Genomic DNA, 18,616 nt, shown 5'->3' with positions numbered 1-18,616 from the left:
TGGCACTTCCTGTTGATAAAGGATGTTGCATCAGAAGATCCTTTAGCATAGTTATGCTCAGAACCCATGTGGACCAGCAGCCTCTCAGCCTCTCAGCAGCCGTGGAGTAGTTTTTTATTTATTTAACCAAGCAAGTCAGTTAAGAACAAATGCTTATTTACAATGACGGCCTACACCTGCCAAACCTGGATGACGCTGGGCCAATTGCGAACCGCCCTATGGGACTCCCAATCACAGCCAGTTGTGATACTGCCTGGATACAAACCAGGGTGTCTGTAGTGACACCTCTAGCACTGAGATGCAGTGTCTTAGACTGCTGCACCACTCAGGAGCCCAGTAGGTGGTCATCTGGATCTATCTGGCAGTTTGTGTTACTAGTACAGACAGAGGGGTTGAACCTGTGCCCACCTTTCTCCATAATAACTGAGAACAGATTTTAGAAGAAAAAAAATACAACTGAAACATTAGGATAAATGTTTGAAATACCCTCTGATTTTTCATCTCCTTATTTCCTTTTATGTTGTCATCTGAAGGTGAATGCAGGAGATGAAGGCAGAAGAGGAAGGCCCAAGAAAACATGGCAGGGAACATTGGAGAATGAGCACCTGCAACAACTAGCACAATGAGTGAGTGATTCAATGTAGAGGGCTGCGGGTCCTGACAGAAATCATTGCAGCGTGGTCAGCATCTTTCATGCTGCGGGTGGGAGCGAGCGGTCAGACAGACTACCTTGGGTTTACATTTTTTAATTGTCCCATAGATTATTTGGAAACAATCATCTTTCTGCTTTGTATGCGTTAGCCTAGGCCTACATATATTGGACCGCGGCTGGGTTTGGGACCTCTAATTCAATGTAAGACTCATGATTACCCTACATAAACAGACATGATATTACATTGCAACTAACAATTTACCTCTAAGCTGTCCTGATTAAGTTTGTTATTTAATTATTTCATTATTTTTAGGACACTCCTCGCTGGCATGGTGGAGTACTTCCTGACCTAAAAAGAAATTGGTGAATATTTTTTATGATCTTGTTTTGGATGTATTATACTTTGTCAAATACACAGGAGGTTGGCGGTACCTTAGTTGGGGAGGACAGACTCGTGATAATGGTTGGAGTGAAATAAGTGAAATGGTATCAGATACATTACACACATTGTTTCTATGTGTTCAATGCCATTTGCACCGTTCCAGACGTTATTATGAGCCATCCTCCACCGATGAAATAGTGTGTCTAGTGGTCAGAATGGGAGTCCAAATAGTCCTGCATCACAGGAGTAATATAATCTTGGTTTCTGCAAAGCATGACAGTGAGTGGGTCCTAGTCTAGTTTGAGTTGGAAGAAGTTTGGGCATATTTAATGTATTAGTTTTAAATCAACTTACGTAAATTGCTTCCGAAGGTGGTTCCTTGACACAGGTAGGTTGATGGGGGTGGTATTGTGGGTATTGTGGTATTGTGGGTGATTACGTACCAATAAAACTTTTTGACAAATTGAATATACTGTATATCTCGATATGTAATACCGCTGTTTGTTGGGTTTATGTACTCTTGTTTGTATATTTCTGTTTTGTATTTGTTTTATTCAGAATTTTAAAAATTATGGACTACATTGTCGCTCTGAGGACACAACACTGATAAAGGCCAGGAAACGAGTTGTCACTAGTTACCACAGCCACAAAGTCAACATTGTCTATATCGTAAACTTTAATGAAATCAAAAATGTGCTTTTTGGTTTTAATTCAAGGTTAGGGTTTGGAATAACGTTAGCAGTGTGGCTAAGGTTGGGTTTAAAATCAGAGTTTAAGAAGAGAAATTGTACATAATTACGACTTTGTGGATGTGGTAACTAGTGACGACCAGAATAACGGGTGCTATGATACATCACATCTGATAGTCTCAGTGGCAGCGTTGCAAGAGTTGTAATTTCTATTTTCTGGCCACTTGAGGGAGTCATTTATCAAAAAAGAACATGGACGCACTGGGGCCACCCGGAACCTCAGCCGTCCAGAACTGAATTGAGTACACCCATTGGATGGGCTGTTTCATTTTCCCATAAATTTGTCTAGAAAAAACAAGATGTTTGCATGACAAAATGTAGCCCATCACAGCAATAGAATAAATGAAAATTGGGATTTCAATATAACATTCCATTATATTCTATTTTGGAATGAAATTGAGGAATAACTGGAACCGCCTTTATAGCAATTCAACGTCTATTCCATGTTGGTTCAACATCAACATACGTTGATTCAACAAGTGTGTGTCCAGTGGGTAGCCTCATAATTAATTAGGCTATTACTCCATGACTTTCCTGTCCTGATGTGTGTTTTGTCCTATATTTTTATTTATTTTGACCCCTGTCCCCGCAGGAGGCATTTTTTCCTTTTGGTAGGCCGCCATTGTAAATAAGAATTTGTTCTTAACTGACTTGCCTTGTTAAATAAAGGTTAAATAAAATAAACAGTATGAACCGGGGTGCAACTTTCACTGGGGGCGGGGGGACATGTCCCCTTCACATTCTGAAATGTACTTTTTATCCCCACAGTTTTATCATTGGAATGTGATACAAAACGAGGCAACGACTTGATACATAAAATTAAAAAATATGTCCCTCCACTTCTAAAACCAAAGTTGCGCCCATGGTATTAACATATGACCAATAGACCGTAGCCTATGACGTTGTGTTATGCTCAGTGCAGAATGCATGATGTGCAAAGCTGGCAATTTCATTGGCGAACCCCATAATTTGCCACAGTGCGCGCGTAAAAGATGGGCGGGGTATGCTTACATTTCTGGTCAGGTTTAAATCAAGCAATGTGACAGCACACACTTGACGGACTGGCCGAAGGATGAACTGAAGTGCGCTGGTCTCTCCTTCCTTCTGTCATTCGATTCTACAGAAAATAGCCGTGGAAATTATGTTATAACTCATTCCGTTTATTTTGTTGGACTCAACAAAGAATAATAGACTGTATGAATTAATTAAGGGCAATTCTTAATTTTATGCACTAGGCTATATATTAAGAAAAACGGAAAAGAAATGAATAGCAGAGATGTTGACAGTCCGGTGCCAAGACAGGCGCACAGGGGAGAAAGACAGCCCAAGGCACAACAGGGTGTCAGCATGAAGAAAAAGAGAACCCCATCGAATGCGCCGCACAAACATGCCCCAGACTCATCCAGGTCAACAGGGACTGTCCGGCGCATCATGGGCAAAGGGAAAGAGATTAAACTGGACAAAGGGAAGCGCACAGGAAGGGGCGCACCATCCGTTACGGAGTGCCAAAACAATCTAAGCACGCCGAGAAAACGATATGAAGCTAGCAATGCTTCGGAGGATTTGAACAATGATTCAGGTTGTGTGTCGGGGAAGCTATCCTACTCGGACAGAAGTTCTGACATTTCTGACTGGACGGAGGGATTTCTGACTGCATCGGAGGGAAACCAACTTTCTGCGGAGACTCCGTCTCCAAGCTGCGAGGCAGGACCAAGTGGCGGAGAAAGAGAGGCAAATAGAGACAGGTTGAGTGGGAATGCACAAATCAGTGTACGCGATATGAGCACTGGAGGCAGCGCATTCAAACGGCTAGGCCTATCACAGGAAAATTATATTATGCATTCTGTCTGGGATGGAAACCATTCTCCTGGATGCGGAGGGTCCGTTCTTGGTTTCCTTCCCTCGCTGAATGTCAGTGGAGCGTCCATGGTGAATTCACAACCGACCCGGGAGCTCGTGGACGAGACGCACGAGGATCTTGTCAGAGAAAACGACGATTTGAGATCGGAAAATCAGTATTTGAAAGTAAGATAATTAATTAAATGTACATGTCATTACGCGTAAAATGTGTTTACATTTATTTTTTTTCACACATTGCCTCTAGGGGCTTGGTCCCTCTTATCATAAAGAAAATACGTTGAATATCGACTGATTTGAATATAGATGAATACTGAAGGATTGAAACCAGAACGCAGGCACGCACATGACATCAGTTGTTGTCAAGGTTAGACAGACAGACATTCCTTAGCAGAGCAGCTTAGATACTTTCTGTAATTGGCCATGTCAACCTTAATTACTAGCATGCGACTGCAGGAGCCGCAGCACGCACAATGACCATCAAAAGTCATCACTCACAGTGGGCAAAATGATCATTATCTGGCTAATTAATTGGGCCCTCAAAAAAAATGGGCCATGTGTTAGAAATGCCAGAGTCGATTTTTGGTCGCATTCCTCTCCTACATAGTACACACACACACACACACACACACACACAGTGATGCTGTTGACGATGATGATGATTGTTGGTTGTCCTGTCCAGGATGAGATGGAGGAGATGCGCTGTGAGATGCTGGAGATGCGGGATCTGTTCCTGGAGGATGAGGTGTGTCAGCTTCAGGAGCTGCGGCTGCAGCTGGAGCAGGCCAACAAGTTGTGTCGCATCCTGCAGTACCGCCTCCACAAGGCCGAGCGCCGTAGCCTCAGGGTGGCCCAGACTGGCCAGGTGGAAGGGGAACTGGTCCGCTCCCTGGAGCATGACGTCAAGGTGAGGGGTCTGCGTGTTTATGTGTGTGGAGTGCTCACTCAAAGCAACTTTTAATTTTCCGGCATCTTTGTCCTGTAGGGACTGTACTGTAATCCTTCCTTCTCTTGCTCTGTTGTATAGTGTTATCAACAGGGTCGAGTGATTCATTATGATTCCAGTCAATGTACCAAACCCTGAAAAAAATCCCTTTGAATGGCTGTACATTCCAATCTACTGTTTCATGAGTTCAGGGTATTTTACATAAACTACACTGCTCACATCATATGACTCAGTTTAAGCGCACACTTAACTTTACAGTATTTAACAATGTTTTATGGCTCAGCTTACTGTTACATCCTGTCAGATGTGCTTCAAGAAATGTGAAGTATGTCTGTTTAATGTATCTGTGAGTGTGTGTGCTTTTGTTTGTGGTGAAAAGGCATTTTTGTGGTTGCCACTTGCCGTGAACTCCCCAAATAAAGACATTAAAGAGACATTATGACAAATACAATTACTCCGACCGACCAGCCTCAAGGGGTGAGTGGGTAGATCACTGTGGAAAGTTTACTGGCATGTTGGCTGATTCCTCTGTTAGAGGCTGCAATGCTCAGTTTCTTTGCTCAGCTGTGTGTGGTGATAGAATGACCACCAGTAGCATGGCAGAGAATCTGGTACTTTTGGCTTCCCCCTCACCCCCTCTTCACATTCTAACACGGAGATCTGTCTTTTTGTATTCCTGCCAAAAGATGTAAAAATACTGATACAGTATAGTTTCTCTTGGAGAGTAAATAGCACAATATAATAATGTGCTGAACACCACCTTACAATCACATGCATCATCTGGACCTGCCTTAGGTTGCTCCTCAAGGGATGTTTCATTCATCTTATTACAATGCAGAAAACACAGGATTGTTGTTTTGAAGGCTGATATCTGGAAAATTGTCTTGTAATTTTCTATGACAAAGGCACAACATGATTGTTATCTAATGCACTATTACGTCAAAAACAACCTCTAATTCCCTCCAACAAAGACAGTTGTCTGTTAGTGTTTTATAGTATTTAAAGTTTGTTGTGGTTGACTTCTGTTCACAGGTAGCAAAGAGTGTATCCCTCCGCCTGCACAATGAGTTGGAGTCCGTGCAACAGAAGAACTCCCGGCTGGAGTGGGAGAACGATGCGCTTCGGGAGAGGCAACAGGAGCTGGAGGTGGCAAAGCAAGTTCAACAGGGCGAGATGGAGAAAGCCAGAGAAGTACTGCTTTTACACACCACCACCAACTGTATTAGTTTAATTAGCACATACCCTGCCCATTTCCCTCCCCAAAGACAAATTTGTGCCACTGTTACGAATCCCTTTTGGCCCGACAGTCTAGGGGGGGATGGTAATGAGACCCGTAACATAACTCATGCAAATTATTATTGAGACAAAGTAAAAGTGTGCACGAAATAACCACGACAACAGAAATCTACCGTCAAACTCTAGGTTTATTTATAAACACACGGTAATGGGGGGAGCAGGAAAAGGGGCTGAGCTGGACCCAAGGAAAGAAACAATAAGTATTCAAAAACACCCCTAAGCTAGACTAGCCTACTTTAACAACAGCTAACTAACTAAACAAAAATACAGTGGGTGGTCCGCCCAGTTCTAACTAGTGTATTTAACAAAGTTCACCTACGGGTAGTGTATGCCCATGGGCGACTTGTCTTGGTTTCCCCCTTTTCCCACGAGCAACAAACAAACACCATAACCAAAAACAATACTCACAGGTGATGACAAAGTGCTATGGAGGTGCTTTAAACAAAAGAGAGGTTAAGATACAAAGCGAGAGAAACACAGAGACCTACAGACATGGCATTTACAGAGAGATTGAGCTAGAGATTGAGCTAGAGATTGAGCTAGAGATTGAGCTAGAGATTGAGCTAGAGATTGAGCTAGAGATTGAGCTAGAGATTGAGCTAGAGATTGAGCTAGAGATTGAGCTAGAGATTGAGCTAGAGATTGAGCTAGAGATTGAGCTAGAGATTGAGCTAGAGATTGAGCTAGAGATTGAGCTAGAGATTGAGCTAGAGATTGAGCTAGAGATTGAGCTAGAGATTGAGCTAGAGATTGAGCTCTAGAACAAACAAATGGGGTTTTTAAACCATGGGGAAGGAACTGTGATAGGTCAGGAAATAGGAGGTGTGTCTTCTGATTGATGATTGATTGTTGACTGATTGGGGAGTGATGGTTTTCACCTGTGAGGGGAGAAGGAGAGAAAAGAAACACACAGGATACACACACACACAGGATAACTGTATCCGTAACACTCCCACCCTTAAAAGAGCAACCCTAGGGGTTGTGACTACAGTATTTCAATGAATACTCACAACAAAGCAACAACCTTGCAAAACATACAGCAATAATTTTCACACACGAGACAAAGCATCTGCCAACACATTATCTTAACAAAAACTGGTTACCCGATTTTGTCTTCGGTAACGGTCCGACACAATCAACCACCACATGCTCGAATGGTTCACCTATGACAGGTATGGGACAAAGAGGAGCGGGAGGAATAACCTGATTTGGTTTTCTGTTATCTGACATGTGTGGTATGTCCGACAGAACTGAGCCACATCTTGTTTTAAACCCGGCCAAAAGAAATGTCGAAGGATCCGATCATAAGTTTTTGTGATTCCTAAATGACCAGACCACTGGTGATTATGAGCAAGGGATAACACATTTTGTCGAAAGGCTGTAGGAATCACTATTTGGTAAACAGCATTCCAATCTCCATCCGCGTCAACATGGGATTTCCATTTACGCATGAGGAGATTACCATCAATGAAGTAAGCCACGTTCTTCTTCTTCACATCTTCCAATGAGACAACACTAGAAAAACATTTAGCAAGCTTGTTGTCAACCTTTTGGTTAGCAATCAGCTGCTCACGAGTGACTGGTAACTGTTTTGCATCAGCAATAAGTTCAACGTTCTTTGATTCTTTCCTGGGCTGTTTGTCAGAGGTGATCAGCTTCTCAGAGGTATCACACAATCCATCCTCTTGATCAACCTCTTTGAACAGAACAGTGTTCGACAAATCTATCTAGTCACCCTCTTGTAGTGCCTGTGCACGAGTGACAGCACAAGCGGGGAACACATGTGGATAACTCTGTGCCAGCTCATTCGAGAGAGAGTGGTCACTTTTATCCAATACTTCCAATACGGGTACTACCTTTCCTCCGGCAATATCGTTACCCATTATAAAGGTCACACCTTTCACTGGCAACATAGGGCGTACCCCCACTCTGAATATTCCACTGATTAACTCAGAGCGTACTTTCACAAAGTGCAATGGCACTGGGACGACAAAACCCATTTCAATACCCTGCACTAACACACTGGAACCACAGTATGTATCGTCAGATAAGGGCAACACATCAGACAATATAAACGACTGCGCCGCACTAGTATCTCTAAGGATTTTAACCGGTCGTTGAGATGCTTCGTCATTCGTTAGGGACACAAACCCCTCGAAAATGAATGGTTCATAACGGCAGTCGGGGACTGAGACTTTCAAACTACAGTTACCCTGAGGCACCTGTTTTGTTGCCGACCTCTTAACCGTACGAATTAGAGCAACACCTGTTGGTGGCTTGGCACGAAGAGGCATCCCTTGTTTGCGTTTAAGCAGGAAGCAATCATTAATCATATGTCCTACTTTATGACAATAGAAACAGGGACGCTCATTCTTCTGGCGTGCTTGATATACTACTGCTGGCCGACTAGGGCTAAAGGTAGGAAACTCAGTGGCTCTACTCTCGGTTTGAGCCGAAAACACACTCTTGTGCGTCAACACAAACTCATCTGCCAACACAGACGCTTCTGCCAGACAGGATACTTTCTGTTCGTTTAGGTAAACTACAATGCGTTCGGGTAAGCAATTTTTAAACTCTTCCAACAAGATTAACTCCCGGAGAGAGTTGAAATCAGTTACCTTACTAGCAGCATGCCATTTATCAAACAGATTTCCCTTGTCTCTAGCAAATTCCACATAAGTCTTACTAGAAGACTTTCTATGAGACCTAAATCTCTGTCGGTATGCCTCAGGCACAAGCTCATAGGCACGAAGAACAGTAGCTTTGACCACTTCGTAATTCAAACTGTCCTCCAGAGGTAACGCTGACAAAACCTCTTGGGCTTTACCAGTTAATTTACACTGAAGTAATAGGCACCATACCTCTTCAGGCCATTTCAATGCTACGGCTATACGCTCAAATACACAAAAATAGGAGTCAACCTCTGACTCTCTGAACAAAGGTACTAAGGCAATCTGCCTACTAATGTCAAACGTGTTTGACACAGCAGGTGAGGACGGCTCACAAACAGGCACAGTAGGACCGGAGGCTAGCCTCGCTGTCTCTGCCTCAAGTTCCATCTGGCGCATTTTGAACTCCAACTGCCTTTGTTCTCTGTCTGCCTCAATTTTACACATCTCCAAATGCCGTTGTTCTCGTTCTTTTTCTGCCTCTATTTTACACATCTCCAACTGGAGAGCCTCTTGCCTAATTTGGGCTCTCTTCCACCTCCAGTTGGAACTGTGCTAAACGGACATCCCTCCTGGCATCACCATTTGACAGTGGGGAGAGTGGATCAAAACGGGACAATGTGGCTGGTGTTTTAGCCTCGCCCTCATTATCAGACACCAATGGGCTTACAGGAGCAGCAACATCCCCTACAGGGGTAGTAGGCTCAGGCAGCGGTAACACAAGCACCTGCTCTTCCAACAATACATTTAATACTAGCCGTTTAACCTCTGCCTTAACTAAACTCTGCGGAATCGATACTGAATAATGGTCAGCCAAGGTCATTAAATCAACTCTACGACATTTGTCAAAAACCTCCCACGAAGGGTTATCCAAAAAGGATCTCAAATCAAAAGTAGTCATTTTACACTACTTCACAAGTGCCAAAGAAAATAGCAAACACTAATGCTACTTCAGCTATGACGCTCAACACTGAACTATACCACTACAACAATCTACATGAGCGGCATGGGTGTCAGTTATGACAGATCCCAGATGGGGCTCCACTTATGTTACGAATCCCTTTTGGCCCGACAGTCTAGGGGGGATGGTAATGAGACCCGTAACATAACTCATGCAAATTATTATTGTGACAAAGTAAAAGTGTGCACGAAATAACCACGACAACAGAAATCTACCGTCAAACTCTAGGTTTATTTATAAACACACGGTAATGGGGGGAGCAGGAAAAGGGGCTGAGCTGGACCCAAGGAAAGAAACAATAAGTATTCAAAAACACCCCTAAGCTAGACTAGCCTACTTTAACAACAGCTAACTAACCAAAAATACAGTGGGTGGTCCGCCCAGTTCTAACTAGTGTATTTAACAAAGTTCACCTACGGGTAGTGTATGCCCATGGGCGACTTGTCTTAGTTTCCCCCTTTTCCCACGAGCAACAAACAAACACCATAACCAAAAACAATACTCACAGGTGATGACAAAGTGCTATGGAGGTGCTTTAAACAAAAGAGAGGTTAAGATACAAAGCGAGAGAAACACAGAGACCTACAGACATGGCATTTACAGAGAGATTGAGCTAGAGATTGAGCTCTAGAACAAACAAATGGGGTTTTTAAACCATGGGGAAGGAACTGTGATAGGTCAGGAAATAGGAGGAGGTGTGTCTTCTGATTGATGATTGATTGTTGACTGATTGGGGAGTGATGGTTTTCACCTGTGAGGGGAGAAGGAGAGAAAAGAAACACACACACAGGATACACACACACACAGGATAACTGTATCCGTAACAGCCACCCATAATTGAGAAACGTACATGCCAAGTATAGGCCATATATTGTGTTCCCTACAGATGATAGGAAAGAGCAGAAGCTCTGAACTATCCATTCAGACCCCAGTCCCACCTACAGGTTATTGAAAATGTGTAATTTTAGTATTACTCCAATGGGTTTCCTCAAGGAGAAAACCTGCACTCTATGTCAAAGATAATAAAACAAAAAACTATAGTAAATACTACAGTAATTTCTGCAAAAACACTACAGTGTATACTACAGTCCATAACGACATGCATTAATTACTTTAGTATATCCTACAGTTTTCTTTTACTACAGTATTTATACTATAGTTACCTGTAAATGTTACAGTATAGTACAGTAAATACTACATTATTCACTAGAGTGAATACTACAGTAAAGTCCACAAAAACATTACAGTGAATACTATAATATCTATACTATAGCATACTACAGAATTCTTTCATGTTTAAGAGTCCTATTCCTTCATGTATTACTCTATACACTTCAGTTATCCCATATCAACCAGTTACTCCCCATGCATCCTACTGTCACTCTGAAGTGAGGTGACACATGACCCTGACTGGATCCTAGGACTTTGCTGGGCCTAAGGCTCAGGGCATGGCTAGTATCTGACTGCTGGGCGGTGGGCACTGAGTGAGGTAGAGTGGTACTGCATGTAAATCAAATAACATTTTATTTTTCACACGCGCTGAATACAACAGGTGTAGGTAGACCTTACATTGAAATGCTTACCTACAAGCCCTTAACCAATAACCCAGTTTAAAGAAGAAACGAAAAGTACAAAATAAAGGTAAGAAATAATTAAAGAGCAGCAGTAAAATAACAATAGCGAGGCTATATACAGGGGGTACCGGTACAGAGTCAATGTGCGGGGGCACCGGTTAGTTGAGGTAATTGAGGTAATATGTACATGTAGGTAGAATTATTAAAGTGACTATGCATAGATAATAACAGAGAGTAGAAGCAGCGTAAAATAAGGGGGGGGGCAATGCAAATAGTCTGGGTAGCAATTTGATTAGATGTAAAGGAGGCTGAACTTGGGGGACACAGTTGACATTTTTCTCACTAGGGACTACAGAGAGAGAGAAAGAGGGACCAAAATAGGTAAATAGTTATCTCTCTCTCTCCCCTCTGGTTCTATTAAGCATGGGTAAATCTGGGTCAGGAGGATGAATTACAGCATCAAAAAGGCTGTGGCTTAGGTACTGGCTTAGTGCCATACTATCACTGAATTCCATGCCATCAACTGGTGGCCATGGAGTCACCCATGCAGGTCTTTCTTAATGACAGTGCAGTGCAGTCCAGCTACCCGTGTTTAAATTTAATCCAGGATTCGGTGCTTTGTCGTCAGCCCAGCCTAGTCTGCTCATCTGAGACAGCTGCTACTCCTTTTGATCCTGACTAGGAATTCCACTTAGATGACCTAATCTGGGTAGACTATTACCAGGGAACCTAGTCAAGATCAGTGTAAAGGAAGATTAACATTTTAATGACCACCACTGTTACTGCAGTCTGCCTGTCTTGGTTGCTGCCTTGCTTTGAGACTGAGACCTTAAGGGTGGTGATAGTAATATCATATTGGTTGTCACAGTGCCGTTTATTGTTGTTCTTTTACACCAGACTCATCCACAGTTCACTGCCTCGGGGTCTATTTATTACCGACCTAGTTTTGATGGGGCTATTCCCACTGCAATACCTCAGTAAGATTATTATTTTGAGTACTTTAACCCCAGTGATACCTGCTTGAGACATGAGAAAGACAGAGACTGACACGGTGACACCAACCTACATTCCTCTCATACTCTGCAGTGCAAACATTCACAACTCATACAGGATGTTAATGTTGGGACATTATAAAACATAGACAAACAGTGTGTTTGTAATGGAACAAATTAATTTGTGTACACATGTGCTTTGACTCTCTTGGTTTGTTTCTCTTGGACATTAAATGCTGTGTGTAAACATTGATATCCTGTAAGAATCTCTAAGAATATTCTAAGATACAGACAGGAGTGACAGGCAGGAAGGAGACAGGGGAGGAAAGCTGAAAGAAAGTTGGTTTATTAGGATGACATCTATATCCTCTCCTCCTCTGTCATGTTTTCATAGGGTGGTAACTATGCCGTTTATGATACTGTTGAATCATCAGAATTCTTTGACATTTGTTTTACTTTACTTCTCAGAGTTCTCTGAAGAGGAAAAATGTCAGATCACCAAACAGCAAGAACGAGAAGGCGCTGTCTCCCCAGGTAAAGATCTAATATTATATTTTCATATGAGTGACTTCATTAGAGTACATTTATGTCATCATTAATCACATTTGACTCCTCAGGATGACAGTGCTGATCTGAAGTGCCAGCTTCACTTTGCCAAGGAGGAATCAGCTCTCATGTGCAAGAAGCTGAGCAAGATGGTGTCGGAATGTGAGTGCATGCATGAGGTTCTGTCAAAGTACCGCTCGGCCTATGGAGACGTAGCTGCTGCTGCCCACTCCTCTGAGGGTGGTACTGCCAAGTCCCCCCACACCAGGGAGGCAGAGGTCAAGGTTCACCTGCGGCTGGTGGAGGAGGAAGCGACGCTGCTGAGCCGCCGTATTGTAGAGCTGGAGGTGGAGAACCATGGCCTCCGGGCAGAGATGAGCGACATGAGGGAGAGCGTATTAGGAGGAGGAGGAGAAGAGAAAGAGGAGCAGCCACAGAAGGGAGCCAGGGACAATGGGGATCTACCACCGCTTTATGTGAGGGATGTAGAGGATTGTGAACAGAGCTTGAGGGAGTGTATGCAGTTTGAGCAGGAGAAGAGGGAAGAGCAGAGAAGGAGTGTGATTGAGTGTTTTCAGGAGGAGGTGATGGAAATACAGCGTAGAGACCAACCTGAGACGGAGAGGTTGAGTCCCCTCAGTCAGATCCCTCGAAAGGGTTCTGTAGGTGGGGAATGGGAGCCCCTGGACAACCAGCAGAGTTATACACGCAGAGGCAGTGTTGCCCATACCTTGAATGTGAAAGATCATGAGGCCCTCGTTGTCTTGCGAGATCATGCCTGCCTTGTAACCTCAGCTATCCAGCTTTTTGTCTCACCGGCCAGGAATGGCCACAGCTCCCCTCCCTTATCTCCCCACATCTCTCGGGCAAAGTCTTACCCTCAGGGTAAAGCCCAGCCTCTGGACCCACGCATGCAAGGACACCATGAGACTCTGGAGCTCCTGCAGGCAATGCTGTTAGCCTTAATGGGGAGGGTGGAGTTATTGGTGACACAAGGAGGAGAGTTGAGGGTTGAAGGAAATTGGGATCCCACCGCAATCTCATCCCTGGCTGATCAGGACACACAAAACAACACAGAGGTCTCAGCCAAGAAGGAAACAGGTGAAGGCCTGCACACAGTAGTGGTGAAGGAGAGCGTAAGACGAGCAACACAGTCAGACCACCTCGACAGCTGCAGGGACCCCATGATGAAGCTCACTTTAAAGGTCCTCTGGGTCCTCCACCAGCGCAGTGTGGGGAAGAGATCTGGCCTGGAGGGCAAAGAGGTATGAGGGAAAGGGAATGTAGGGGAACATGAATTGCAACATCCTGTAACTGAAATGTTCATAAATCACTTTATTTTAGTAAGTAACAATGAAAGCCAAGATTTCAAGTATGTTAAACTTGTATCTTTTTTTCCAGAGCAGAGATCTTACGACTATGTCTATACTACACGGGTTGCTGCAGTACTTGGGCACAGAGCTGCAGGACTCAGAGGACAGCATGGCAGGACAGGATGAGAAGGCCACATGGGCATCAGACTGGAAAGGCTTAGTCTCCAAGGTGAGCTAATACCACTGTCCCACTGTGGGCTCAGCCTATGAAGTCACCGTCCAATTACATAAGTTGATACTTAAGATCATTATCCCTTACAATGAGGGATACACCACTATTAAGTTCTAAGGCAAGTGGATCAGACAGATATCCTGATTCTGAGAAATCATCACAGACTGTATTACCTCACTCCTTCTTTTAATAACTCAGATGGAGTGCAGCACTGGTAAGACTGAGGCACAGGAGTATCCAGACCAGCCAGGCCATCCTAGAGGAATACAGAGTGAGATAACTGGGGTAAGGAAGTATTTTATTTTCTGTTTCCTCCAGCCACCAGGCTCCCATGTTTATATGTCCTGTGTTGTGTTGTGTTTGGGAGCATGTGATTGGATGTGATTCAGCAGTAAGCCCAACTGATGTCTTCTATCTGGCAGGGGTTCTCCCTGGCCTGCCTGCATACAGTACAGACATCATGAGATCAACGGTGCCACGGTATTTAGGCTAAGCTCTTGTGGGGGCTACTGCTAAAAGCAGAACTAACATGTGCATCCACTGCATTACAACACCCAGACAGACCCAGAGAGGGATTATGTGAGAGGGAGAAAGTGAGCAATGAAGAGAAAAAGAGAAAAAGAAAGAGCCAGAGAGAGAGAAAGGGGAGAGAGAAAGGTATAGTGTGGGGGAGAGAAAGTTGGAATGAAGTCTGGGCGTGTGTGGATAGAAAATAAAGCGCACTGAACTCATGACTCACTCGCTCGTGGTCGGTGTGTCATTGTCCAAAAACAATGAGTAAAACATTCACTTTTTTTATAGTCCATCTACGTCTCTTCATCACATCCCGTTGTTTCAAAACAGGGAAGTGGTTTTCCTCCACATGTTGAACAATAACTTAAAACAGGTTTGTGGTTACCATTATTACATTTTAATGTAAAGAAGATCATTTTTCTGGCAAACAGAATAGCAATTTAAATCAAAAAGATCAATTGCAAATATTTCAGCTGTTGATAGGAGACAGACAGAAATATGAGACGACTAACTAGCTACTAGCCCGTGGTGTTGCTAGGCCCAGTGAGCCTTTGAATTGGGAAGAGCAGATTTATTTCTTTACATGGCTGCTTACCCTGGGTTTCTGTGCTCTTTTCACCATAATATGAAGATACTCTTATTTCCCCACAGACAAGAAATAAGACCAAACCAGACCGCTCTATATTAGGTTCCAAGAAGAAGAACTGGTGTTACCTCAGCCAAGAGGCTGCCCAGCTAGACAGAGAAGACCCCTTTAAGACCTGGGACCACCCCATCATGCCCCCTAGCTTCCCTAATCTAAACTTGGACCAGTTGACCCTGGACAGTAGCTGCACTGCCCCAGAGAAGACTGTCCTCCGCATCTACTACAGTCCCCTGTCTGCACGGAGAGTCCATCTAGCTCATCTGAGGCACATTACCAACACTGATAGAAATTCTACTTCCAGTGTAATCTCTGCCAGGCTTAGTACGTCCCAAAACTCTCTCACTCCCTTATGTCTGAGGGTCTCCGCTAACTTGAGCGACGACATGAAAGAGATGACAGCTAGCTTACGACAGGCAGTTCACTCCAGTTCGCCAGAGAGGAGGAAGGGGAGGGTGATTGTGAGTGGGGGATGGACAGTGGACGTGGCCACCACAGGGACTCAGACCCAGATGCACCCACAGATGGTGAGTGTGGGTCTACAGACGGATGGGCCCTACAGTGTAAGTGCAGTGAGAGGCAACCCTTTACGCCTCTCTACCCGCACTCAACAGATCTCGACTTCCCTTGAGAGGCTCCCAGGGAGGACCGAGAGGTCCAAGTCAGGCTCCACCTCCCCAAAAATGTACTGCAGATACTCTGCCTCTGCTTCATCTTCATCGTCCATCTCCCCTTCCTCCACAACTGGTTTCACCACCACCTCCATCTCCTCCACCTCCTCCTCTGCCACTCCTGGCAGGGAGGGTGTTTTGTGGAGCCTTTCCCATCGGGGTCCTGCTGGGCCTACCTGGGCCCGCCCCATTAATCCCAGAGCTGGTCCAAGGCTTATTCACCATAGCACAATAAACAGTGAATTGAGCAGTGGAGGGAACAACACTAAACCCACCAGAAAACCTGGTGGTGCCAACCGGTACGGCCTAGTCACAGAGTTCTTGCGCAAAATGAGTGGTCGAGCAGACAAGCCAGCACAAGCAACAGCACCGGGCGGGGGGCAGAAGGGGAAATGCAGTCCAACTCATAAAACCCTGGAGGTTGTGCCCACTCGTCGCCCTGCTGCACCAGTACACAGGAACGACAATGTCGCCAGGATTGGGAACCAGAGGTTCATGAAGCAGAGAGAGGAAGCGTGCCGCAGCCAGAAGGAGGATAACTGCCCCAGACAGGCCCACAGTCAGAACCAGGCTCTCAGAAGAGACCTGAACCTGGAGAGTAAATTGACACTGGAAGTGAGTACTGTAGGCCTACCCAACACAGGATCCACACACTGAACACATACTGTACCTCACGTATATTCAACTTACTGGCTAGTGGCTCATGTCTGTCCACACATACTAGTTAGCTTGCTTGGTTTTGAGAAGGATCCAAAAACTAAACAAATACTTTACTCACTGTACTGAGCCTCACTCTCATATTCAACTTACTGGCTAATGTATGTTATTCCTCTCTCTCTCCCTCCCCCCTCTCTCTCTCCCTCCATCCATCTCTCTCTCAGGATGGGAACTATGACTGTAGCAGTTCCAAGTCCTTGTCCTTCTGCTTTGCCCGATCATCTCGCCTTGGCCCTGACCAAGCTACAGCATAATAGATATTCCTCCGCTGTAAACGGTTGTGGGTCAGGAGAGCCCAACTCCAACTGTGAGTAAGGGGGTGGAGCAGTATCACCTTGACACCACTGGACAGCTGATAAAGATTACAAGGGACATGGATAATCCAAGGCCTGTGTTCTGGAATTCTGCTTTCAGTAATCAGGATGAATGGATAGAGGGAAGTACTTTAGAACCCATTATGATAGGGGGTATAGTTATTTGAGATACATACATGTCTATTATCTGCCTGTAGCATGTCATTTTTGAAAGAGAAGGAGTTATGTAAGAAATTCTGTGCTAGAAAAACTATTTTTTTCTTCTTTCAGTTCAGCCCATGGCACTTCACCTTTTTACAATATGTAACAACCTTTTTGGACACACCAAGGCATTTACAATTGTCAGTTCTCTTGATTTTGTATTATCTTATAGAACTAAATAATATTTTCTACATCTGTAAGAATATTGTCGGAATGAATAAACTACTATACTATGCAATTCTGTACTGTAATGAATGCTGTCCATACTTGTACTGTATGTACAGTGCTGTTCGGAAAAGTATTCAGACCCCTTGACTTTTTCCACATTTTGTTACGTTACAGCCTTATTCTAAAATGTATTAAATTATGTATTTTTCTCATCAATCTATACACAATACACCATCATGACAAAGTGAAAACTTTTTTATTTGTTTTATTTTTTACAAATGTATTATATTAAAGTAAAAAAAACAGAAATAAATACCTTATTTATATACGTTTTCAGACCCTTTGATATGAGATTTGAAATTGAGCTCAGGTGCACCCTGTTTCCATTGAGCATCCTTGAGATGTTTCTACAACTTGATTGGAATCCACCTGTGGTAAATTCAATTGATTGGACATGATTTGGAAAGGCACACCCCTGTCTATATGTTACGGATACAGTTATCCTGTGTGTGTGTGTGTATCCTGTGTGTGTGTTTCTTTTCTCTCCTTCTCCCCTCACAGGTGAAAACCATCACTCCCCAATCAGTCAACAATCAATCATCAATCAGAAGACACACCTCCTATTTCCTGACCTATCACAGTTCCTTCCCCATGGTTTAAAAACCCCATTTGTTTGTTCTAGCAGCTCAGCTCAAAGCTCAGCTCAGCTCAATCTCTCTGTAAATGCCATGTCTGTAGGTCTCTGTGTTTCACTCTCGCTTTGTGTCTTAACCTCTCTTTTGTTTAAAGCACCTCCATAGCACTTTGTCATCACCTGTGAGTATTGTTTTTGTTTATGGTGTTTGTGTTTGATTGCTGGTGGGAAAAGGGGGAAACCAAGACAAGTCGCCCATGGGCATACACTACCCGTAGGTGAACTTTGTTAAATACACTAGTTAGAACTGGGCGGACCACCCACTGTATTTTTGGTTAGTTAGTTAGCTGTTGTTAAAGTAGGCTAGTCTAGCTTAGGGGTGTTTTTGAATACTTATTGTTTCTTTCCTTGGGTCCAGCTCAGCCCCTTTTCCTGCTCCCCCCATTACCGTGTTTATAAATAAACCTAGAGTTTGACAGATTTCTGTTGTCGTGGTTATTTCGTTCACACTTTTACTTTGTCACAATAATAATTTGCATGAGTTGTTACGGATCTCCTTACCATCCCCCCTAGACTGTCGGGCCAA

The 18,616-nt window shown here is 43.9% G+C and overlaps 1 protein-coding gene across 2 annotated transcripts; it reads left to right on the top strand.

Annotated features, from left to right (window-relative positions):
• Positions 1-548: 548 nt before the first annotated feature.
• Positions 549-17,616, top strand: LOC124032129 (protein SOGA1-like). 2 transcript variants are annotated; one of them, XM_046344257.1, is made up of 10 exons: positions 549-626; positions 966-1,015; positions 4,323-4,547; positions 5,619-5,777; positions 12,547-12,612; positions 12,696-13,889; positions 14,026-14,166; positions 14,368-14,454; positions 15,334-16,611; positions 16,878-17,616. In XM_046344257.1, the coding sequence occupies exons 3-10, from the start codon at positions 4,329-4,331 to the stop codon at positions 16,965-16,967; spliced, it is 3,234 nt and encodes a 1,077-aa protein (XP_046200213.1). In that variant the 5' UTR covers positions 549-626; positions 966-1,015; positions 4,323-4,328; the 3' UTR covers positions 16,968-17,616. The 2 variants fall into 2 exon arrangements, with proteins under 2 accessions (XP_046200213.1, XP_046200212.1); XM_046344256.1 differs by lacking the exons at positions 549-626; positions 966-1,015 and adding an exon at positions 2,865-3,808.
• The last annotated feature ends 1,000 nt before the right edge of the window (positions 17,617-18,616 follow it).

Source organism: Oncorhynchus gorbuscha, linkage group LG03 (assembly GCF_021184085.1).
Source record: "Oncorhynchus gorbuscha isolate QuinsamMale2020 ecotype Even-year linkage group LG03, OgorEven_v1.0, whole genome shotgun sequence".
Taxonomy (NCBI): Eukaryota; Metazoa; Chordata; class Actinopteri; order Salmoniformes; family Salmonidae; genus Oncorhynchus; species Oncorhynchus gorbuscha.
Note: the sequence above shows the minus strand (reverse complement) of the source record. Positions and strands in the feature narration are given on the sequence as shown.

Excerpts from the sequence above, each read along its gene's own strand:
- LOC124032129 (XM_046344256.1), top strand. The coding sequence starts at position 3,047 with ATGAATAGCAGAGATGTTGACAGTCCGGTGCCAAGACAGGCGCACAGG. Across the intron at positions 5,778-12,546 it reads AGATGGAGAAAGCCAGAGAA|AGTTCTCTGAAGAGGAAAAA; the intron begins GTACTGCTTTTA and ends TTTACTTCTCAG. Across the intron at positions 14,167-14,367 it reads GGAAAGGCTTAGTCTCCAAG|ATGGAGTGCAGCACTGGTAA; the intron begins GTGAGCTAATAC and ends TTAATAACTCAG.